Source organism: Pelodiscus sinensis, chromosome 3, assembly GCF_049634645.1.
Source record: "Pelodiscus sinensis isolate JC-2024 chromosome 3, ASM4963464v1, whole genome shotgun sequence".
Taxonomy (NCBI): Eukaryota; Metazoa; Chordata; order Testudines; family Trionychidae; genus Pelodiscus; species Pelodiscus sinensis.
In genome coordinates, this window is record NC_134713.1 from 147,689,305 (window position 1) to 147,706,962 (window position 17,658).

At 45.5% G+C, this 17,658-nt stretch overlaps 1 protein-coding gene across 1 annotated transcript in view; it reads left to right on the forward strand.

The window, feature by feature from the left end:
• The first annotated feature begins 1,065 nt into the window (after window positions 1-1,065).
• VASH2 (vasohibin 2) overlaps window positions 1,066-17,658 on the forward strand; it is a 100,632-nt gene continuing 84,039 nt past the window's right edge. The window contains exons 1-2 of the mRNA XM_014575269.3: window positions 1,066-1,235; window positions 1,951-2,397. Coding sequence (XP_014430755.1) covers window positions 2,122-2,397 — 276 coding nt within the window. The 5' untranslated portion in view covers window positions 1,066-1,235; window positions 1,951-2,121. The remainder of the gene's footprint in view (window positions 1,236-1,950; window positions 2,398-17,658) is intronic.

Sequence of the window (17,658 nt, forward strand, 5' to 3'; positions counted from 1 at the left end):
AGGCAGGGCCATTTTATGGATGGGGAACGGAGGCACATAAGAGTTAAATGTTTTGCCTTCGGTCACACACAATAGAAGCTCTCCTGACTCTTGTTCTAATGCCTTGCCCACAAGACTACCCTTTCACTCTGTGCTTGCTCCCAGTGGATTGTGATCAATCCTTAGTGTCACATACATTGGTGAAAATACAGCACTTTTAAAAGTGTCAGGGACTTCTGCCGTGGTTACTGGGGTGATCACTGGGGTGATCGCTGTCATCTGGGTGCCCTTCCTAAATGCATGCAACTTACATTGCTGCAGAGCCCCTTACTGGAATTTACAAAGCACATTAAGGAAGAAAAAGGAGAGCAGCTGGTTTTACAAGCATGGATCATCTGAATGATGAAAGTGTTGCACAGTGAAATTAACAGCTGTGTATAGAGCAAGGAATCTGGGGAAGAAAGTAAATGGATGTAGTTTGCTTTGGGAGTTGTATGCCAAGGTGGAGAAGTGTCCTGCGAACACTGATGGGAGAATCACAATTGCTGCCCCTTATTTAAAAACAAACCACAAGGCATTATGGAGGCGGTAGTGATATGCTAGCTCCAGGCCATTTTTTGATATGCTAGCTCCAGTAATTTTTGTTGTCAGAAGTCGGTTTTTAGTGCAATGAAGTTCTATAATAATCATTGCTTTAGACCACGGTTTGTAACTGGATCTGTATAGATGCAAAGGTCACCTAATACGGATCTGGTTGTGGACTCTCAACTCTTTGGGACAGGGAGAGTAGCTGTGTGGTGTCTTGAAGCCTGTGGCTGACAGAGAAATAAATCATCTAACCTCGCACAGAATAATTAGTACAGAATGTTAAATAAATGTTCCGCCACAGAATACTGCGGGTGCTAGAGATTTAATCTTCATATACTTGCAAATGTCTAGTGTACACTCCGATTTATGAATCAAACGCACTGATAGTATCTCAGCTCCAGCTCCAAAAGATAAGATTTCCCCTGTGGCCCCTCCCCCTGGCAAGATCATAGCCAACCAGAATTCTGCAAAGCTGCTGGGCATGGCCTTCCAGCCCTTCTTTGTTGCGGCAGCCAATAGTGGCGTTCAGAATGTCGGCGGCTGCCAAGTAACATGGTTACGTGTCAGAGAGTAACACTTGATAATGGAACGTGGACTGAGGCGCAAGAGGCAACAGCAGCCCCAACCTCCCGGAGGGCCCACGGTGCAATGAATCCCGCTGCGACCAGGTAAGGGGGCAGGTCGGGGGTGTGGAATGGGCGGCTGCAGCTGGGGAAGCAGGCAGGCGCCCAGCCCTCTGCTGCTGGGGATCGCTTGCGAACCGACCCTTCCCGAGCTGAGCCGAGTATCACACTATTGGTGCTGCAGTCTGGCTCTGTGCTGCTGCTGGCTGACAGATCCCCAGCCTCTGGGGAAAGAGGAATGAGTATGGAGAGCAGGGTCTCTGGGCTTTGGTTCCGGGGGAGGGGGGGATAGATTACGTTCACATTTTCCCCTTGTGCCATTTTCCCCTTGTGCCAAATGGCCCCGAGTGGTGCAGACAGGAATCTAGCAGAGTGCTAGCGTGTATTCATTTGGCAGCCCTAGGTGTGATATGGAGAGGGATCTAGCCGGATTCAGGCCACTTGTCATCTCTCTGTGGGAAGCCCAGGAGCAATATGGAGTGAGACCTAGTTAAGGAACTATAGTCTTCCTTGTGTGATGCCTCAGGAGGGGTGTTTGTATGGATCGCTGTTGTTCTTTTGTCTGTCAGTCTTAGCTGCCTCTTTCGCCTTATTCCATAGTCCATTGTCAAGTGCTACTCTCTGACACGGAAGGGATCTAGCCATGTTGCTATCCTCTTGCCTGCCAACCCTTCGGGATGCAGTAAGCTGACTGTTGTACACAAGCTCTGCTCCTCTGCTGCTAACATGCTTTCTCTTTGTCACTTTCTTCTGATTTTAGATTCAGCCCACAAGAGAACAAACCCAGCAGCACTCACACTGGCTAATTTTAGCTAATAACAACTCCTTTGCCTGATTGCTGTGGCAGCAAGTGAGATGAAGGCTTCTTTGTTGTGGCATTGAACTGTATACACATTTCCTACTTGGACTGCTCTAGCAATTCAAACGCATCATGACGGGCTCTACTTCCAATGCCCACCACTGCCCCCATCCCAAAGGAGCCAAAGGGGGCCGATCAAGGAGCACTCATGCTCGGCCTGTCAGCACAGCCAACAACGGGGGCTCGGAAGAAGAAGACAAAGACGGGGGTGTGCTTTTCCTTGTCAATAAAAGTGGCTTCCCTATTGATGGGCAGACTTGGGAGAGAATGTGGATGCATGTGGCAAAGGTGCACCCTGCAGGCAGAGAGATGGTGGAGACAATAAGAAATGCTGCATACCTGGCTAAAGTAAGTGACTCTAGGCTTTGGCAGAACTCTGAGACCTGAAGAAAATTGTGACAGTGGTTGCTTTCCTCTATGTCATGAAGTGTGTGTCTATGCTATAGCATGAGTGCAAATGGCTAGAGTTAAGGTTGCCTAAGTGTTTTCTTTCTAAGCAACTGTTTTGCATCACAAATAATTTCTTGAAAACACCACCTATATGTTTTCAACTCTTTGTTAATGATTCTAATGCTGCAATGGAAATGCAAATAAGGATTTGTCTTCACTTCCACAAAGATTTTTTTTTTACCACTGAGATAACTATAGCATGCTATAGTTATCTCCGTGTAAAATCCTAGTGGAGAAAAGCACCATATTCTATTATTTGTATTGCTTCAAAGCACCTAGGTGCCCCAGGCCTGGACACCATTTTGCCAGGTGGTGTACATGCACAGATCAAAATGATGGCCCCTTCCCCAAAGAATTTATACTTAGATTGTAAGACAAGAGACAACAGGTGTAGTCCCACATCAGTTTGGCTGTATCCAAAGAAACAGATGACATTAGTCAAAAAAATTTCTGTATGCATCCCAGCAAAGGAGAGTTTTGAGGAAAGATTGGACGGCGGATAATGAAGTGGTTTTGCAGATGTGTACAAGTGTGGGGTTTAAATGGGACTCTCTCTGGGTTAATGTGGTGAGAACTCACCTAGAAGGAACACCAGCTCTTGAAACCTGTGGACATCACAATATACCTGGGGGAGAATGAGAGAAAGCACACAGGTGTTTGCTTGAAAATTTGACAAGAGGGCATGGTGACTGGCCTCATGGGCTGGGTGGAGGTGGGCAGTGACCTCACCATTCTGAATGATGAATGAATAGGTGGGGTGAGGATAGGCTGTGAAGGATCTTGAAAGCTAGTGCACTGTAGTTCATCCATGACAAATGGCATTGTAATCTAAACAAAATATACATTGAAAATTAGCAGGTTAACAACCCTCACTGAGAAGTGCCCTTGAGCATTCCAGTGAACCTGGTTTTTGATTTGGCACTTAGGGGAACATGAAAACACACCAAACACCACTGATATAGCAGCTGTGCTGTGCACGGATGTGCCATTTGCTCAGCTGCATAGTGAACATGTCATAAGAATGGCCATACTGGTTCAGACCAAAGGTCCATCTAGACCGGTGTCCTGTCTGCCAACAGTGGCCAATGCCAGATGCCCCAGAGGGAGGGATCATGACAGGTAATCCTCACGTGATCCTTCCCCTGTCTTCCACTTCCAGAGGACACCATTCCTACCCATCCTGGCCAATAGCCATTGATGGACCTAACCTCCATTACTCTATCTAGCTCTCTTTTGAACCCTGTTAAAGTTCTAGCCTTCATTGCATCCTCTGGTAAGGAGTTCCTCAGGTTGATTATGCGCTAAGTGAAGAAAAACTTCCTTTTGTTTTAAACCTGCTGCCTATTAATTTCATTTGGTGACCCCTGGTTCTTATATTGTGGGAATAAGTAAATAACTTTTCCTTATTCACTTTTTCCACACCAGTCATGATTTTATAGACCTCTATTGTATCCCCCCTTAGTCTCTTCTTTTCTAAGCTGAAAAGTCCAAATCTTTTTAATTTCTCTTCATATGGGACCCATTCCAACCCCCTAATAATTTTTGTTGCCCTTTTCTGAACCTTTTCCAATACCAATATATCTTTTTTGAGATGAGGCGACCACATCTGTACACAGTATTCAAGATGTGGGCGTACCATGGTTTTATACAGAGGCAATAAGATATTTTCTATCTTATTCTCTATCCCTTTTTAATGACTCCTAACTCTCTATCTGCTTTTTTCACTGATGCTGCACACTGAGTGGATGTTTTCAGAGAACTAACCATAATGACTCCAAGAGCTCTCTCTTGAGTAGTTGTAGCCAAATTAGTCCCCATCATATCGTATGTATAGTTGAGTTTCTTTTTTTCCAATGTGCATTATTTTACATTTATCAACATTACATTTCATTTGACATTTTGTTGCCCAATCACTTAGTTTGGTGAGATCTTTTTGAAGCTCTTCACAGGCTGCTTTGGTTTTAACTATCTTGAGCAGTTTGGTATCATCTGCAAATTTGTCACCTCACTGTTTACCCCCTTCTCTAGATCATTTATAAATACGTTGAATAGGATTGGTCCCAGGACAGACCCTTGGGGTACCCCACTAGTTACCTCTCTCCACTCGGAAAACTTACCATTTATTCCTCCCCTTTGTTTCCTGGCTTTTAACCAGTTATCAATCCATGAAAGGACCTTCCCTCTTATCTAATGACAACTTACTGTACTTTACTAAAGAGCCTTTGTTGAGGGACTTTGTCAAAGGCTTTCTGGAAATTTAAGTACACTAAATCCACTGGATCCCCCTTGTCCACATATTTGTTGACCCCCCTCAAAGAATTCTAGCAGATTAGTAAAGCATGATTTCCCATTACAGAAATCATGTTGACTTTCTCCCAGCGAAGTATTTACATCCATGTGTCTGACAATTTTATTTTTTACTATAGTTTCAACTAATTTTCCCGGTACTGATGTTAGACTTACTGGTCTGTAATTGCCAGATCACCTCTACAGCCCTTTTAAAATATTGGTGTCATGTTCGCTATCTTCCAATCATTAGGTACAAAAGCCGATTTAAAGGATAGGATACAAACCACAATTAATAATTCCGCAATTTCCCATTTGAGTTCTTTCAGAACTCTTGGGTGAATGCCATCTGGTCCCGGTGACTTGTTAGTGGTAAGTTTATCAATTTGTTCCAAAATCTCTTCTAATGACACCTCAGTCTGGAAAATTCCTCAGATTTGTCAGGTTTGGGAATCTCCCCAATATCCTCAGCCGTGAAAACTGAAGCAAATAATTAATTTAGCTTCTCCGCTATGACTTTATCATCTTTGAGAGCTCCTTTATCATCTCGATTGTGCAAGGGCCCCATTAGTTGTTTAGCCCTCTTCCTGCTTCTGATGTACTTAAAAAAACATTTTACTATTACTTTTTGATTTTTTTGACTAGCTGTTCTTCAAACGCCTTTTTGGCTTTTCTTATTATATTTTTACACTTAGTTTGACAAAGATTATGGTCCTTTCTGTTTTCGTCACTAGGATTTGACTTCCACTTTTTAAAAGATGTCTTTTTATATGTCACTGTTTCTTTTACCTGGTTGTTAAGCCACGGTGGCACTTTTTGGGTTCTCTTACTGTATTTTTTTAATTTGGGGTATAAATTTAAATTGGGCCTCTATTATGGTGTCTTTGAAAAGTTTCCATGTGTCTTGCAAAGATTTTACTTTTGTCACTGTACTTTTTAATTTCTGTTTAATTAACTGCCTCATTTTTGTGTAATTCCCCTTTCTGAAATTAAATGCCACAGTGTTGGGCTGCTGAGGTATTTTTCCCACCACAGGGATGTTAAATGTTATTACATTATGGTCACTATTTCCAAGAGGTCCCATTATATTTACCTCTTGAACCAGATTCTGTGCTCTACTTAGGTCTAAATAAAAAATAGCCTCTTCCATTATGGGTTCCAGAACCAGCAGCTCCAAGAAGCAGTCATTTAACGTATGAAGAAATTTTATCTCTGCATTCTGTCCTGAGGTGACGTGTACCCAGTCAATGTGGGGATAGTTGAAATCCCCCACTACTATCGAGTTTTTAAATTTGATAGCCTCTCTAATCTCCCTTAGCATTTCATAGTCACTATCACTGCCCCGAGCAGGTGGTCGATAATATATCCCTACAGCTATATTCTTATTATTGGAGCATGGAATTACTATCCATATTCTATGGAATATTTTGGCTCATTTAAGGTTTTTACTTCATTTGATTTTACATTTTCTTTAACGTATAGTGCCACTGCCACACCAGTACGACCTGTTCTGACCTTCCGATATATTTTGTACCTTGGTATGACTGTGTGCCATTGATTGTCCTCATTCCACCAAGTTTCTGTGATGCCTATTAAATCAATATCCTCCTTTAAAACTAGGCACTCCAGTTCACCCATTTTACTATTTAGACTTCTAGAATTTGCGTATAAGCACTTTAATAATTTATCACTATTTATCTGTCTGCCATTTCCTGATGTGTTAGACTCTCTTTAATTTGTGACTCCTTTGATCTGACCCATTCTTCTATCCTCTCCTTCTGACTAGGACATAGAGCATCTCTATTAATAGAGCCTCCCCAAGAGATGTCTCTGTCCGATCCATGTGCTCCTTCCACACCTGTTGACTTTCCCCCAGCCCTTAGTTTAAAAACTGCTCTACGACCCTTTTAATGTCAATCTTATAAGATGCAGATTGAATGAGGAGGGGCTCTTAAAGAGTCCTGCATCATCCAAAGCAATCTTAAATCACTTCATAACCTTGCTAAAGGCTTTCCTGGCCACTGAGTCCTTTATTTCTGGTCGATCCCTGTCTTTTTTTTCTTGTCTGTCTTCTCTGGTTAGAGTGTAAGTTATTCAAGGCAAGCCTACCTACATACTGGATGCAGTGCCTAGTATAGTGCCTAAGCAATATAGTAATAAACACAAATAATATTAATTGCACAACCTTGATATTCTCTAAATAAATCCTTGGAGTTCAATTGTAGATTTTCCCACATACTTCAGTGGAGCCAGGATTTCACCTAGATTACTAGAACATGTGTATGAGAGACTTCGGAGAAATTCAGATCTGGGACGGGACTTCATAGCTCATCTCCCTCTCCATCCCCCTACCTGTTGTATCTCAGTACTGATTTATGAATGAAACACTGAAAATCCTTGGTGAGGAACAAATTCTTTTGCATGTAGCTTTCGCATTGGCATGTGAGAGTTAGGTAGGCATCAGGCATATAAACCATGGTGTTCAATTTAACATTTCCTGCTGAGACTAGCAGGTTTATTGGCTCTTCGTCACATTCTACTTGTCTCTCTGCTTGCATTAGTAACCATATTATATTTAATGATCTGTCTATCCTCAGAGATTAGGGGTTTGATTCCGGGGGGGGGGGGGGGGGGGGGGGGGGAGGGATGCCTGAGCTAGCCAGTGGGAGATACCAAAAAGGAATGGAGGGAGCTAAGCCCCTTTTCTGACAAAAGTTCAGCATCTAAATCTGGGCTGCAGGGAAATGCCCATCTGTGCTTGTGATTCATAGCTTGGAACCCCTCTCCTGAAAGTGAGGCTGCGTTAGGCACTTGCTTAGCACCACACAACTGACTACTGGGCTGAGAAAGAGGAAGAGGATGACTTCCTCTGTAACTTTTAGCCTGCTGGTTCAGGTATTCCCCGGTATGTGGAAGACTCCACTTCAGTTCTACCTTCTGCTCAATGAGGAGGGATCTGAATGGGGTCCCTTCCCTCAGGAGAGGGCCTTGTCCATTGGATTACAAAATACTGTGGTGTGGGACTCCCTTTGTGTCATCTGTTGAAGTTGTTCCACTTTAAATAAGTAGGCCAGAGACAGAATGAGCCTCACATCTTAACCCAGAGTGCTCACCTGAGAGGTGCGGGCAGCTATTTAAATTCCTCAGCAGATAAAGTGGGACTTGAACTACCGTCTGCCATGCCCTAGGAGAGTACCTAACCACTGGGCTAAAGGAGGCTGCTTGCCCCTGTCCCCGGACACCTTGTGTGGAGACAGGTGTATTCAGCGTACGCCTACTGGATTGGGCCCCACAGGCAAAAAAGGAGGAGGAGGAGTGCCAATCTCTTTCTCGTCTGTGGATTACTCTGGGATGTAGGGGTAAGGATGCCTAGAGCAAGGCAGACGAGCATAGTGAGTTTAAATACCTACAGGTTTAGGCAGCAGCTGAATAGGGGTTTTGTGGATTGCAAGTGATTCATAAATCGCTCCCCAAGATTCGCCCCCCATGTTAAACACACTCCTGAAAACCAGCAGTCCTGATCACCTCCTCTCCTTCCTCTTCTTGGAGGACACAGAGCTCAGGTGCAGCATGGGGAATACTAGCAGCCCATCCCAAGGGATCCATTTAGCTGGAATGTCCCTTCCCCATGAAACCTCAGGTTCTCTGGAGTCTAGAGGCCCATATTCTATTTCCTCTATGGCTGCAAAACTCAAGCCCGGTGTAGCCCTGAGGAGAAGTATAGTGGAATGTATGTGGGTGAGGCTTACCAATATGACTAGAAGATTGTAGGTGTGAGCACCATACCCCAGGTTACAATGTATGAGAACTATGGAGTTCTGTGTTTGGAGGTGGAGCTGGGGGTCCACTACAGCACCCACACTCTCAGGGTATGTCTACACTACCCTCCTAATTCGAAATAGGAGGGTAATGTAGTCATACCGCAATTGCAAATGAAGCCCGGGATTTGAATTTCCCGGGCTTCATTTGCATAAAGCCGGCCGGCGCCATTTTTAAATGCCGGCAGTTCGAACCCCGTGCCGCGCGGCTACACGCGACACGGAGTAGCTAGTTCGGATTAGGCTTCCTAATCCGAACTAGCTGTACTCCTCATTCCACGAGGAGTACAGCTAGTTCGGATTAGGAAGCCTAATCCGAACTAGCTACTCCGTGCCGCGTGTAGCCGCGCGGCACGGGGTTCGAACTGCCGGCATTTAAAAATGGCGCCGGCCGGCTTTATGCAAATGAAGCCCGGGAAATTCAAATCCCGGGCTTCATTTGCAATTGTGGTATGACTACATTACCCTCCTATTTCGAATTAGGAGGGTAGTGTAGACATACCCTCCATGAGGATAGTACCAAATTAAAACAAGTTTTATTACGGCAGGTACTAAGATGGCAAACAGAATAAAGCATACAGCACCGATTACACAAATTGATTGAATCACCTCTGAAGGCAACAGTAACAAAAAGTTGGTTATATAATTTGTGCTTATCTAAGTATACAGATGCAATTACCTAATATAATACCATGCTCCCAGCCTCCTTCCGCTTGTGGGACTCTGGTGCAAGGTGGAGAGTGGGGAACTTAGAAGCAAAAATTTAGACAGAATAAATAAAGTGAAGCAAAGAGTTTATGTGAAAGGATAAGTCCAAATAAGTCAAAATCTACAAGACCCAGCTAACCAACATCTTGAATTAAGGAAACAGGCCTGTTGCACCTAACCGCAAAGCTCCCACTTTTCCCATGTCTGGGAATGGGTCGGGGGGGAGGGGGAGGGCAGAGGAAGGGAACAGATGATTTAATTCATGCATAATCAAAAGATGTCCCAGTATCATCATTCAATCGAGTAGACCTACCCACAGAATCTCAGGGTGCGGAAAGCTGTTTTTGGTAATTGAGAGGCTGGGTATTATGATGTAAAAAGATGGATAAAAGCTATGGGATAAGGAATCTTGGAACTCGAACACAAGCTCTGTCTTCTTCCTCAGTCAAGTATTTCTTCCTTTCACATAAACTCTTTGCTTTACTTTACTTATTCTGTCTAAATCTTTGCTTCTAAGTTTCCCGCTCTCCACCTTGCATCAGAGTCCCACAAGCAGAGGGAGGCAGGGAAAAGGCTTGTGAGTATTGTATTATATTAGGTAACTGTATCTGTATACTTAGATAAGAAGAAATTATATAACAGTGGGGTTCCTAGTGGGGTTCCTGCTTCTTATTTCTCTGATTTTCATCTCTGTGATAATGTAATAACATAGACTAGGTGTTGTTGTGGAATATGACCTACTCCTGTTTAAGAGTGCGATATTGTAAACTAATCATAATAGCATAGCTGCTTGCCTGCTAACACTGTATAGTGCTACTCGCAGGCTAATGGAGTTTTTCTTTACATCATGATTTGTGGCATCTTCTTGCTCTGCCATAATCAATTTATGTTAGGAAGAGATTGGATTTGGGATCTTGTACATTGCCTCAGGGACTGGTGTCTTTTCCAGAATGTTCTGCTCTCAGCCTGGGAATACTCCTTCTGGTGACTTTCTTTAGAGCTTGACTCTGTTGTGGACCCTATAGCTTATTTAAAGATTAATCTGGTTTGTAAGGGCGATAGCAGTGTGCAGACTATAACACTCTCTCTCTCTCTCGTTCTGTTCAGAGCATAGAGACTAGACAAGGTGTGTAGGCCTTCTTGTACCTGCAGATTTCCCCATGGGTGAAAAGGCCTGAAAGGTCAGAACTGGTGACCAAGATCCCAAATCCAATCTCTTCGTAACATAAAGGTTCCAGTGATGACATCACTTAATCAGCATCGCCAGTTGGTATTAGAAGAGAGCAAAGCATATAATGGACTTGATTCTCTCCCCTGGCTTTCCAGTCCCAAGAGGTTTGCTGCACCTGCCCCATATGACGTACATTTGGAATGTCTGTGCTGATTGATGAAGCAACTGGTGAAGGACCTACTTGCAGCAGAAACATTCCAAGTATACCAGCACACTGCAGCCTCCCACAATAGACTTGCTCAGTAGCTTCAGAGTTGAATTCCCATTCTATGTTATGGATATGGGTGATATGTAACAGTGTAGAGATAACATTTGATACGTGTGACACTGAACAAGTGGATAGTTTCATATATTCTCTTCCTAAAAAGCCAGGCTACTAATTTCTGATGAGTGGGAGAAGAATTACTATCTCTTGGTGCATTATGCTCCTTCCACTATGGTACACCAGGAAACCTCCACAGATAAAAGGGAGATGAGCCCAGTCTCCCCACTGACTAGTTAGCTGCCTCCCAGCTGATGCTAGGGGGACAAATGATTCCCTGAAGAGCAGCTGGCCCTTGTAAAGGCCTGCAAATGCTCTGTTGGACTGGTGAACTACAAAGAATAGAAATTGGAGCCCCAGCTCTTGGATGACTCCTAGGTAAATGGGTGGGGCAAAAGGAAAATGGATGGGAAAAGGAAGACTCCTATAGGAATCCCTGGGTCAGGGCACTGGCTGAGTGAGGTAGGAGAAAAGTCTATGGGATCTGTAGCCCTTGTGGGTAGAAGAACTTTTTTGTTTTTATATTTTATCTAAGTGTCTGGTTAACTTAGTGTCTGGCTAAGTAGCAGTTCTGCAGAAAAGGCCCTGGGAATTACAGTGGATGAGAAACTGGATATGAGTCAACAGTGTGCCCTTGTAGCCAAGAAGGCTAATGGCATATTAGGTTGCATTAGGAGGAGCATTGCCAGCAGATCCAGAGATGTCATTATTCCCCTTTATTCGGCTCTGGTGAGACCACATCTAGAGTATTGTGTCCAATTCTGGGCCCCCCGTTAAAAAAAAGACGTGGTCGCATTCAAGAGGGTCCAGTGGAGGGCGACCAAAATGAGTAGGGGGCTGGAACACATGACTTATGAGGAGAGGGATTTGGGTTTGTTTAGTCTGCAGAAGAGAAGAGTGAGGGGGGATTTGATAGCAGCCTTCAACTTCCCGAAGGGAGGTTCCAAAGAGGATGGAGAGAGGCTGTTCACAGTAGTGATGGATGGCAGAACAAGGAGCAATGGTCTCAAGTTACAGTGGGGAAGGTCTGGGTTGGAGATTAGGAAAAACTATTTCCCTAGGAGGGTGGTGAAGCACTGGGATGGGTTACCTAGGGAGGTGGTGGAATCGCCATCCCTAGAGGTTTTGAAGTCCCAGCTTGACAAAGCTCTGGCTGGGTTGATTTAGTTGGGATTGGTCATGCTTTGGGCAGGGGGCTGGACTTCATGATCTCCTGAGGTCTCTTCCAGCTCTAGGATTCTATGATTCTATAACTAATAAACTTGCCTGGAGCCCTGAACCAGAAGTAGTCCGTGGTGTAGTATTGCTCTTTCTCAAGGGTAAGAGAATCAACTAGCTTATATATCCCTTCTAAAAAGTGAATCTTAGTCTCATATATTTTCAGAAACTAAAAGCTAAACCTGGTATCTATTTACATAGCTGCTTTTGTGAATTTGATGAGTTCCATTTGGATTCTGGATCATTTTAATTCCCAGTGATGGGCGATGAGTTTTCATCCGTTTCCAGAAAGTTGTATATGACTAAACTAATCATCTTAGCGTTAAACTCATCAATTCTTAGTGTACAGCAATAGGCAGCTTTTGAATTTGTTTGTGAGGCTGCTTTTAGTGGGACAGATGTAAGTTTCAGAAACCCAAGACTCATGGGGAGAGTCCGCTTGAGGTCAGTGGAATTATTCTTGAATAACTTTGGTTTGAGAGCAGAATCTGTCTCTGTTAATCAGTCACTCACTTAATTAGTCATGAATGTCTGGATTCACGTTTCCTTCCATTCTGTCCTCCTTGAGCAGCTGTTTTGCTATCCCATTACAAACTCTTGCAGATGTCTTATGTCTGGTGGACCACACTTCTCTTTTAAATGGAAGGTTAAAACTTTGCTGCATTGGCACTTCATGCATTGTTTGTCTGGAGTGAGCAGGTAGAACTATGGGAGGACTGATCTCTACAACCTTTGTCTGGAGTGGTTGCCAACTATAGGTGTTCATTGACTGGAAAAATGTAAGCTGGAGGCATGGAAGTCTACCCCTGATTGTAAATGTGCTAAAAGAAATTAATTTAAAAAGTGATCTTACCTAACTAGTGCTACACACAGTATTTAAAAACAAACCAACAACAACTGAGATTTTAACTTCTAGGGTTCTTTCATAGGACAGTCCTCAGGTATAAATTTCAGAAATTCCCTTTGATTCCATATGTCCAGTTCATCTCCAGCATAGCTGTAGTGATTTGTGTAATTATTCCAAAGAATAGATTAAAAAGTTGTATTGAGTGAATGTTTAAAACAAATTAAAAGCAAAGGCAAATTTAACCAGATAAAGTACAGTGAATCCAGGGGGGAAGGGTGGCTTACAGCAAAAACAAGCAAGCAGACACATTTAAAAGCAATAGGTGTAACCCGCCATGTGCCGGATGTAGGCGGGGAGGTATTTAAGGCTTAGTCCCTAAGGGTATGTCTACACTACAAAGTTAATTCGAACTAACGGATGTTAGTTCGAATTAACTAACGGATGTGTAGTTCGAAGGGACTACACAGCGCTTAATTCGAACTAGGTAAACCTCATTGCACGAGGACTAAGCATAGTTCAAACTTCCTAGTTCGAATTAAGGGCTGTGTAGTCCCTTAATTCGAACTAGTGGGAGGCTAGCCCTCCCCAGCTTTCCCTGGTGGCCCTTAAAGGGCCACAGGCTGGCTACGGTGCCCGTGCCAGGTGCAAGCCTGCCAGCACCCAGCCAGCAGACCCTGCACTTGGCACGGCATGAGCCAGCCACCCGCTGCCCCTCAGCCCTCCGCCTCTTCCTGGGACCAGGCTGGCGGTTCTCGGGAGCCTGGCCAGGACCGCAAGAGGCCTAGACCTCGTCCACGAACCCCGCACTAGGCACAGGAAAGTGGCCGTCTAGGGCAGGAGAGCTGCCAGCCTGGCCACCCAGGAGCAAGTTTGCATGAAAATCAAGGTCGTCCACTGAGGCCCCCGACCCTGAGCCCTGAGCTTAGAATGGCTGTACTGGGTCAGACCAAAGGTCCATCTAGTCCAGTAGCCTGTCTGCCGACAGCAGCCAACCCTAGGTACCCTGGAGGGGATGGACCAAAGACAGCGATCAAGCCATTTGTCTCGTGCCATCCATCTCCAGCCTTCCACAAACTTTGGGCAGGGACACCATTTCTACCCCCTGGCTAATACCACTCCATGGACCCAACCTCCTTGACTTGATCTAACTTCTCTTTAAACTCTGTTCTAGTTGTAGCCTTCACAGCCTCCTGCAGCAAGGAGTTCCACAGGTTGACTCTTTGCTTTGTGAAGAACAACTTTCTGTTACTAGTTTGAAGCCTGCTACCCATTCCTTTCCTTTGGTGTCCTCTAGTCCTTCTATTATGGAAACTAATGGAGAACTTTTCTTTATGCACCCTCTCCACACCACTCTTGATTTTACAGACCTCTATCATATCCCCCGTCCGTCTCCTCTTTTCTACTCTGAAAAGTCCCAGTCTCTTTAGCCTCTCTTCATATGGGACCTGTTCCAAACCCCTGATCATTTTAGTTGCCCTCCCCTCTCCCAGCTTCTCTCTTCCCCTCTCCCACCTCTTTTTCCCAGTCTCCCCCAGTTTTGTTCAATAAAGAGAGATTCTATTTTTGAACACACGTTTTCTTTATTTTGTACATCAGGAAGGGGGGGTAGGGAAGGGTAAGTGGAAGGAGGTGAGGGAGGAATGGGGTACGCGCCCCCGATGGGGAGGACTGGGCTGGTTCTGCGGGCTTCTGGGGGTGGAAGTTCTCCTGCAGCCCCCCGATTGCCCCCTCCCCCCGGATGGCAGCCTGTGGCAAGTGCAGCCGGGGTGATGGCCGAGTGCTGTGATGTGCCCAGTGTGGGCACTCAGGGCACTCCAAGCCAGGACTGCTTTGCAAGCGGGGCACCCCTGAGAACTGTCTGTCCGGGATGGGGGTCGGGTCCCTTTAAGCACAGCCCTCGGCTAGCCTGAGACAGCAGCTCCACGCTCTAAGTCCTCATCTGATGCCCTGCCGGCACTGCTTCTGGCCATCCTTAACCTCTGTTCAGGGTCTACTCTGTATGTACATGCTAGTTCGAATTAGCAAAACGCTAATTCGAACTAGTTTTTAAGTCTAGCTGCGCTAATTCGAATTAGCTTAGTTCGAATTAACTAATTCGAACTAAGTTAGTTCGAATTAGCGCTGTAGTGTAGACATACCCTAAGTCTGTTCGGGGTCATCACCCATAGATAGGGTTGCCAGATGGTTTAACCAAAAATACCAACCCCCCTCCAAAAAAAACCACTGGGGAAAAAATTCTGTTGAAAAAAAAAGGGGGGGAGGGGAGACCAAAGTTATTGAACAGAGAAAAGTTATTGATCCCCAAGAGTTGCATGGGCCCTTTAAGAACAAGCTGGGTTCTGCCTCTCCTAACAGGCTGCCAGCAGCTGGCGGCCATCTTGTCTTCCTGCTCCGGGCCAGACAGCTCCCCTGAAGAGCCAGGTAAGCAGGGGAAGAGGGGAGCTGGGCCCAGTTGCTGAGTGTGTGTAAGGTTGCCAAGTGTCCAGTATTGACCCAGACAGTTCAGTTTTTTTGCCTCCTGTCGGGGAAAAAATCAGAAAATACTGGACATTTTAGGTGTCTGGTATTTTCTGAATTTTTTTACCGGACAGGAGGCAAAAATACCGGACTGTCCAGGTCAATACCAGACACCTGGCAATCCTACTCATAGAGCAAAACAGAGTCTTTGTCTCTAGTCCAGTTCATAAGTTCATGGGTGGAGTGAGCCATACGATGTGGTTCATCCTGCGTCTTCTTCTGTCCAGTGGTCTACTTGAAATAACAAACAAGTGATCTGAGCCTGCCAGGTGAAAGAATCCAGTGCTTCCCCTGACCTCGTCCCCCGTTGGGTTCCTCTGCATCGTCATCCCTCATTGTCCATCAGGGATGGCTTGTCTCAAATGTAGGTGGGGGGTAGTTAAAACTCAGTCAATAAATGTCCTCAGGGGCACAACCCACAGAGCAAAGCAGAATCTTAGTCTCTGACAAAGTTCACAAGTTCATGGGTCAAGCACTCCTTGCAATGTGGTCCGTCCTGTGTCCTCCTTGGTCTGGTGGTCTTCCTGGAACAACAAACAGGTAAGCATAGTCCATCAGGTAAAAGAAGCCAGTGCTTCCCCTGACCTCGTCCTGCATTTGTCTTTGTGGTCCGTCTACATCATCCCTTGTCATCCATTAGAGATGCCTCAGTTCCAAAGTATAGTCTATCAGGGAGGCTGCAGGTTCCTTTCCCAAGCTCTTGATCTTAGCTGAGAAAAGATACCTTGGCCCTATGTATTTTACTCAAAGTTTCTGTCGCTGAGTAAATGCACAAGTGGCACGAGCTACATTTCAGAGTACTGTATTATTATTTGGAGGGAGGTTACCACAGGCTACTTTTATGATTGTTTTTTCGGAAGAGGCTTTTCCAAAATTTGGCCCATCTATGCTGGTCCAAATGTTAGAAAAACCTCCTCTTTTGGAAGAGCCCTTCTTCCTTGTGAAACAAGGAAGACAGGGGCTTCTGAAAGAGCACACCTGCTCTTCTGCAAAAAATGTCGGAAGACCTACTCTGTCTTCCACTTGGTATTTGAACAGTGCTTCAGGAAGTGGGGTCCATGGCACTTCTCTTCTTGCATGTGGCAAAGAGAGGAGAGACTCCTCAATGGAGGCAGCACAGGAGGAGACTAACAGGTTTCTGAAACTGAAGTTTCCTGCTGAGACATAGACCCTTTGGGCTCTGTCAGAATAAGTTAATAAGTGGTGCAACAATACTACCTGGGGGTGACATCCTGGCTCTAACTTTCTGTGGTTCTTATATGCTTCCTGCCCCAGTACCGAGCACTCCACACTCTGGAGTCTTTCTCCTCAGTTCATCACAACACCCCATGAGGCAGGGAAGTGCTGTTGTTCCCCTTTAAACATGTGGAAGAGGCCGAGTGATTTGTTTGTACCCGGGCAAGGCCTAGACTCGTGCCGCAAGCACAGGGCCGTCCTTCCTCCACATTCCGCTCTCTGGAAGTCATGAGCAATTCTTGCAGAGATCTAGGTTTAAATCTCTGCTATGTATTTAAGAAAATGGCTTTTATAATTGCTCACACATTGCACATAGAATAGCACCTGCACACAGTGTTAATAAACTTGGAGCTCTCTGTCTTTTTTTACATTTGCGAAGCAAACACTTGCCTGTTTGATGCTTATACTAACTGTTTCACTGACATAGATGTGTTATCTGCTGGCGAGCTTTTGGAGCCATCTTTTTCATCCAGTACAGAACCTGGTCACCTCTTCCGTTTCCTGCCTTCATTCCCCGGGCGGCTGGAGCTAGGGCTAACAAGGTTTCCAGCACCATTACTTTTACCAGAGATGCCAGCTCAATGGGTGCTCTGGGAGTGGAGAACCCAGAGTGGAAAAGAGGTTGGTGCTGGTGTAACGGAGGGGGGTATCCCTCCCCACTCTCCGTCTCCCTCTCGGTCTCTCCCTCAGTCACCAGTGTCCGCCAATTGTCCTCAATTTCCTCCCCGACCGGGGGGGGGGGGGGTATAGGAGGGTCCGGGCCCGCCCTCTCTCCTGGACCCCAGCCCAGGGCCCTAAAGACAGGATCAGACGGTCCTGTCCTGCTGGTGGGGGATCTGCCCTAAACTCACCAGCACGCCGGATGCCCTGTCCTGCCCTGGGCTACTTCCTACCCCCTTGTCTTTGTCCTCTCCACTCCTGTGCACCTCTCCTTCTACTCCTCTCCTCCCACGTCCCTGCCTCTCTCCCCCCCTTGCTCCAGCCCCAGTGGGTTTTAAAATGCCCGCCCCAGCGTCCTGGCGTCGTGACGTCAGAT